Source organism: Saccoglossus kowalevskii, chromosome 8 (genome assembly GCF_978046115.1).
Source record: "Saccoglossus kowalevskii chromosome 8, keSacKowa6.1, whole genome shotgun sequence".
NCBI classification, from domain to species: Eukaryota; Metazoa; Hemichordata; class Enteropneusta; family Harrimaniidae; genus Saccoglossus; species Saccoglossus kowalevskii.
This window is the reverse complement of record NC_140648.1, coordinates 28,639,653-28,646,985: the sequence shown is the minus strand read 5'-3', so window position 1 is coordinate 28,646,985 and position 7,333 is coordinate 28,639,653. Positions and strand designations below refer to the sequence as shown.

General features: G+C 35.3%; 1 protein-coding gene across 1 annotated transcript; it reads right to left on the bottom strand.

Annotated features, from left to right (window-relative positions):
• Nucleotides 1-550: 550 nt before the first annotated feature.
• On the bottom strand, nucleotides 551-3,855 carry LOC100375459 (THO complex subunit 4-B-like). The gene is made up of 6 exons (XM_002731600.4): nucleotides 3,560-3,855; nucleotides 2,869-3,027; nucleotides 2,171-2,318; nucleotides 1,444-1,552; nucleotides 967-1,123; nucleotides 551-688 (listed from the first exon to the last, which is right to left on the bottom strand). Exons 1-6 carry the CDS (start codon nucleotides 3,767-3,769, stop codon nucleotides 674-676), a joined length of 798 nt encoding a protein of 265 aa, XP_002731646.1. The 5' UTR covers nucleotides 3,770-3,855; the 3' UTR covers nucleotides 551-673.
• Between the last annotated feature and the right edge of the window lie 3,478 nt (nucleotides 3,856-7,333).

Sequence of the window (7,333 nt, the reverse complement as noted above, 5' to 3'; positions counted from 1 at the left end):
ACAAACTAATATTGATTTACAACAGTATGCCACTTAAAAAAAAAATCATGAAAAAATTAAATATCAACAATGGATGGCAGTTGAACAGTACAAACTGCCATTAAGCAGTAATGAAAGGAACGATTTTTTAAACCAATTTATCAAATGCACTACATTAGAATAAAAGTTCTTTACAGTTGTTCCTGTAAATCACTGCACACAGAACCATTTATTGCGCTTGTCATTTTAAGTTCGTCTTGATGTTCCTACAAAAAAGATTACATTTAAACTGGGCAGCAGAGTGCTATACGAGTTGACATTTCCATGGCAAGAAATTTTGAACGTTTCCTTGGCAGAAAAATATAAAGTCTTGAACCATGCCAACGAAAAGTTTTTAGCCCTGAATTTCCAACAAAATCACAACCAAATTTTGTTCAAAATCGTCAAAAATTAAAGTACACTCTGACCATACTTGTTAGAAAGATTTGTTCAAGCCCAAAACAAGACTGACAATAGGCATTTGATTGTTTAAAAGCATAGTGATAAAATAATACAATACAAGAGTAATATATAAAGTAGTAAAAAGAAAATGACTGTTTAATTGGTCACTTTTTTAAAACTTAGATCAAAGCTTTGTATAGACAAACATATTTTACAAGGGATGGTGAAGACTATTCTTGGCAGGATTTTGTCATTAGTCAATGTCCATCTGAAGAAAAAGGAAAAAATACAATCAGTTAATTTCATGTATAATATTGAAGAAAATGTGATTAATGTAATATGCGAGTACAGACTGTACCAACCATTAAATATTTGTACATTTTTAATTTTGTAATTTTTGAGAAATTAAAAACATACAAACAATTAGTGTTTCATTCATGCATATACAGAGGTGTATATTTCGACCAGTTGATTTTTGGTGGCTCAGGGTTGAAAAAGTATCCGAGTGTAGGACTGGCCTTGTGTAAACTAAGAGGAATCCCTTACCTTTGCATTATAAGCGTCTAACTGTGCGTCAAGTTCTTCAGCTGTGACAACTTTGCGTGAACCGCCACCACCACCACCGCCACCACGACCCCCTCGTCCTGGAGCTCCGCCTCTCCTTCGCCCCCTCTGGCCACCTCTAGAACTGCCCCTCCTTGTTCTAAATTAAAAAGTATAATATTACAAACAGGTATGTAACTCGTCGATGGCAATATCTTGGCATTAATAAGAGAATTGTATTGAGTGTCTACCAACACGACTTTGTATCGTCTGAGCCAGTATTTTTTTGAATTTCTCAATCTTATTTTCAAACATTATTCTGATCCAACTGCCTTATTTATGGATACCACACTGAACAAATTGGTAAAACATAAATTGTAAAATCTTCTGCCATCTTGGAAATGCAGCATAATTGTTCTATATTTCTGATGTACAGTATAGAGGAAATACAGTAGTATTTCAAATGCAAACTTTACTCACCCTACGAACCCACCACCTCCGCCACTAGCTCCTCGTCCTGTCGACGGCCGTCTCTGGAACTGTTCAACCTCTGTTGCCGACGTCACAAGTTGAATATTCATCGCTCGACCTAAAAAACAAGAAAACTTGATTTAGCCCAATGAACAGTAACACAATTAAAATTAGAATTAGATATTCACTAATTGTCTAATAACACTGTATGGCAATACAGTGTTTCTCCTCTGAAAAATTGCATACAGTATCTACTGTATTTATTGTTGTACTAAATCTGTTCTATTGTTCATCCAAAATTTAACTGTTGGGAATCCCTACTGTATATTGGTCTTGGGAGAACCCTGGGCAATATATTCAGTATTTTTTTCACAAATGGAACCCTCAGTGTTTCCCTAAGGAATTCAAACCAATAGCAATTTTTGAAAATAATTTGCAAAAATCATAAAAAACAAAAATTTGAATGAATAACATACATAACACATACATACATAATGCACAAATTCAATTCAAATTAAACGAATGCCTGTGGTATAAAATTTTCACTTACTTTTTAGTAAGGGAAGAAGACGACAAGTAATCTTTCGATCTAAAGGCAACCTATTATACCTCAAAGCACAACTTCTCATCCCTCAATCTGATTATGAATAATCATGCACAGTTTTCTACTACAAATAAAGATGCATTTATCATTTACACAACAGGTAGATTTTATAAGCTAATTCGTGACACTCACCATCTAAAGGCACATTGTTATACTGTTTCATGGCTTTTATAGCATCATTTTTCTTCTCAAATATTACATCTGCTGTTCCCAAACTTCTTCCTGACCGGTCATAGTGCACTGCTGCCCTTTTAAGATTGCCAAAGTCAGCAAATAACTCCTAAAGAGAAAAAACGATGAAAAAGATGAAGATATACAAGATGCATTTATTTCATGCCTCATGCAAAAACCAATGATTCTACTTCTACAATATCAGCCACACTCGTTTGACACCATGTTCTTCTTAATTTCTTCTTTTTTATCCTGTAACAAAATACCACCATAATTGCTCCACTAAAAGTAAGATGTGTCCAGTCATAGTTTAATGATCCAGCTCACAGTACATGCAATTTTTGGTTTATACAAGATTCTAATACAGAAAATACTATGATCTATAAACAGATGAATGTGGGTCAGTCAAGGGACAGTCACTTTTTATGTACAATTTATGAGAACTGTGTGCAGTCCAACAGGAGAATATATATTAATTACGAGATTGGTTGGTTGTTCATAAAAAGTCTTTTGATCAGCTGATACACTCAATATTTTATCCTCATCTGTTTACAGCTAAAGAAACTTGTGCGAGATTTGTTGAAAAACGCATTGTAATGTGTAATATAGAGAAAGTCTCCAATACCATCTACATTTCAGGGTGTGCCTTAGTGACATACCTGTATATCAGCATCAGATACTCCAAAATCTAAATTTGACACTAGTAGTTTTCCTTGTTGTGATTGTCCATCTCTGGATATCAGAGCTCTCCCACCAACACCAAGCCCAACGCCGCCATCAAACATGTCATGTTCCCACGAGTCTGGAAGTTCCTTCGGCTGGGGAGAAAAAAAAAAGCGATTCAGTAATTAAAATTGGGAAAATAGGTCAACTACTGTGCATTTGAAGTACTAATAACAACCAGAGATTTGCATTGATGACAAGCCAATACATGCAACACAATAAGGATTTGAGTAATGCAACATAGTTTCACTAAAAATGTCCAGTTTAAAAGAGGTCATCAATAGATACTTCAATACTTTGCATTGCTTTATTCAAATGACCTGTACTCGGTATTCATTTAAAGACAATGGTAGCGTACAAAACCCCCAATCTAAAATTACATTCCATACAGACAATCGTGTGTAATGAAGTAAATATTTGAAGTGAATAGAAATATCACAGGTGGGTCATTTCCACAAGCGCTGACGGAAGCAGAATCCCTATCCTAACGTCAACCACGCGTCAAATAGAATAAAACTATCCATTTTTTCAAAACAAAGGTGTGCTTGAAAATGACCTCGAGGAATGATTTCACCTCGATAATAGCGCGAAAAAAATTTCACATTGCTCTGTAGTAGTGTTACTCACCCTAGAATAAGGTGTTGGTCTGTTTCTGCCCGCTCCCCTTTGTTGAGTTCTTCTTACTGGCCCACCGCGACCTCCAGCACCGCGTCCCCCACGAAACTGCCGTGCTCCGCCTCGTGAACCACCTCCCCGACCACCGCGTCCTCTGCCTCTCCCGGTAGGTTTGTTCAACTTAATGATGTCGTCAAGGCTCATATCAATTTTATCGCCCATGGTTGTTGTACTTTCGGATGTTCGCAGAGGAGAGAGAAAAATACACACGAGGACGCCGAATGAAAATAAAATGGCGGTCTAGTAGCAGTGCATGACGGTTATGACACTGCCCCCTCGTATCGACCCCAGATAAACCGTTTGTTTTCACAGGTCATTGGCTGTCCATTTAGCACATTGATTAGCGCAATCAGTCTTACAGTTGAACTACGTGCTTATCGACCGTGAACTTCCATCGCCATCATATTTAACACCTCAGTGACTGTTTTACGAAGTTTAGACTTATAGCTTTCTAACTTCGTGAACAAGTCAAACAAAAGAAAAGAAACACCATGTGAGGTAAACAGTGAGAAGTGAGCCAAGTTCTTATCAACCGATTTACAGCAGGGCTCGGATGGGGGCGTGTTGGTCACTCTCCCATTACCGCGTTTAACATGTAATACACTTTTCTGTTAATATACATATTATCCACATTAATGTCTGTTTTTTGTTGTTGTTCTTCTTTTTACTGAGTTTTGCGAAACGCAAATTTTCCATATATGAGAATTAAATTTTGCGCGCACCAGCGCCAATTACACTATACCAACCATTCCATTCGTTATTTATTCACCAGACCATATGGCAAGCCGCATTGCAAGGGGCATTTGAAGGAGACGCAGTACCAAACCAAACAATCAAAGAAAGCTTAGAAAGAACTCCCATGTGCTGAGAGTATTGGAGACACATTAAATATAATTCGAAATTACTTAGCTGAAAACTAATTATGCAAATCAGAAAATTAATATGACCAGATTTGAGTGTAAAACTAATGAGGTCTGCACAATGTAACAGAAAATCTATGTCTCCAAGTTTAATTGAAATGTGATTAGAACCAAAAAATTATGAATTATTATGCTTATTAGGGAATTAATATGAACAGATTTTTACCCCAAACTAATTAGGTTTGTACATTGTCCTAGAGCAAAGTTTCATTGAAATGGAATAATTAGTACCGTGAAAACTCCAAAATTTCGACCCCTCTAAAAATTCGATCGCCTATTTATTTGCCGGGTTTCGGTGTTTTATTTACCTCCAAATTTTCGACTCCACTAAAAATTGCCGACTCATTCTTATTCGAAAATTGCGACCAGTTTTAGTTTTCCCCCAAACGAAAAAAAAAAACGATGTGAGCGTTCAAACGGGACCTTCCTCAAAGGCATGAATCCGGGTTTCTGATTGACTGAGAGATTTTTATTTTATTGGTAACGAAAATATATTCTAAATAAACGAAGTTTCAATAAAAAACGAACACAAAAATCTCGGCATGCTGCGTTTCTGAATTGTTGATTATTACTGTACTCAGTAGTGATTATAATAATGTACACAAAATAAATTTGTTGAATGGTTATGAAATACAAATAAAAGTCAACTTAGTTTCATCGTAAGCGAATGATTCCGGTCTCGCATAAACGTTTGATGCTGTAGGATATCCGCCATGTTCTCTTAGGTCAAATAGGTCAAATAGCTAATTAACCAATCAAAAAGCTGGATGATGCCAACGTGTTCAAATTACCATAGCTTATTTAAATATGTTAATGTTATTGAACGCAATGCGGAAGAAATTGATGTTGTAGTACGATATTTTGGCTTGGATTTTGATGCGAAAACGGCATGATTTTTTTTAAATAAAAAAATTAGTTGTTTTTAAAAAATAAACTGGTCATCTGAAGAATAATTTAACATTGTTCACAGTGATAACAGCTCATTCTCGAAAGGAAGCTTACCCGCTCACACTAGTCACGATAAAAATCATACACGTGTACTCTTGAATAGACAGACGTCAATGACTACGGTAAAACTTAGACTATTTTAGCCGGCAGGATTGATTGAAATGTCCGAAAAATGACGCCAAAATACACCTTAAAAGTCCCATTTTATTTTCTTAAATCCCATTTTATTTTTTAATCCAAGGGCGAATTTACGGCAGAATTTGGTCCCTCAAATAAGGGACACGTGAGCTTTGATTCTAACCGGATACATTGCACTGGGTCGGGGAGATCGTTTGCTAAACTTCCATGTATCTTTTGTCCAATGGGTACCTGTACTTCGAACATTCGCAAGTTTTCCTAGGTAGTGCGAGACAGCTTTGTCTTTTGACCTATTAGTTTTGTGCTGACCTCTTCTCCGCGTCTTGATGTTTTGTTTTGCTTGTCATAATACTCACTGATTGATGACTTTGTTTAGATTTTGAGTTACAACTCGGCCACGACCTTTGCTTTTACCGTGAAACATGAGGAAGTTTACGTCAATTGACGGACATTGCATTTTTTAAAAACTAATGAAGCACACTGTCTATCATCCCCATTTTTTTTTGCTGATTTCTATTCTGAAAAATTCGACCATCCGAAAATGCACCTTAATTTTGACTCTAAAAACACGTCACATTTCTAACACCAATTATTTAAAACCGGTCGAAATTTTGGAGTTTTTACGGTACTTTAGATATCAGTGTGAAAGCTTAAAATTGGTTAATTATGCAAATTAGGTAATTAATATGTACAGATTTTAACCCACAATTATTCAGGTCTGTCTATTGTCCTACAGCATCCATGTACATTCATTGATATGTGATGTATAGTACCTGAGATATCAGTGTGAAAGTTGGTTAATTATGCAAATTAGGTGATTAATATGCACAGATATTTACCGGAAACTAATTGGGTCTGCATAATTCTAGATTCATTGAAATGTGATGATTAGTACTTTAGATATCAGTAGAAAAGCTGAAAATTAATTATGCAAATTAGGTAATTAATATGCACAATTATTTACCCTAAAACTAATCAGGACTCTGCATAGTCCTAAAGGATCTATGTACCAAGTTTCATTGAAATGCGATGATTAGTACTTGAGATACCCGTGGAAAAGCTGAAAATTAACTAATTATGCAAATTAGGTGATTAATATGCACAAATATTTATCGAAAACAATCAATCTCTGCATAGTCCTTGAATATGTAAGTACCAAGTTTCATTGAAATGTAATGCTAACTACTTATATCAAATGCTGAAAATTAATTAATTATGCAAATTAGGTAATTAATATGTAATGATATTACCATAAAAACTATCAGGTCTGTGCAGTGTCGTATGACATCTATGTACCAAGTTTCATTGAAATGTGATGATTAGTACTTGACATATCAGTGGAAAAACCGAAAATTGACTAATCATTATGCAAATTAGGTAATTAGTATCCACGGATTATTACCAAAAACTAATCAAAACCTAGCATTAGTTCAGAGCATCTATGTACCAAGTTTCATCAAAATCCAATGAGTGGTTGTTTAGATATCAGTGGAACAGTCATGGAACCACTAAAAAATAGATAATTATCATGCAAATTAGGTAATTAATATGCACAGATTTTTACCAAAAATTAATCAAATCTTCGCATATGTTCAGAGCATCTATGTACCAAGTTTCATCAAAATCCAATGAGTGGTTCTTTAGATATCAGTGGAACAGTCATAGAACAGCTAAAAATTAGCTAATTATCATGCAAATTAGGTAATTAACGAGCATGGAT

Bases quoted from the DNA above. Each gene is read 5' to 3' on its own strand.
- LOC100375459 (XM_002731600.4), bottom strand. From the start codon at position 3,769: ATGGGCGATAAAATTGATATGAGCCTTGACGACATCATTAAGTTGAAC. The intron at 2,319-2,868 runs GTATGTCACTAA...TTTTCTCTTTAG, and splicing joins TATCTGATGCTGATATACAG to GAGTTATTTGCTGACTTTGG. The intron at 1,553-2,170 runs GTGAGTGTCACG...CTTGTTTTTTAG, and splicing joins TAACAATGTGCCTTTAGATG to GTCGAGCGATGAATATTCAA.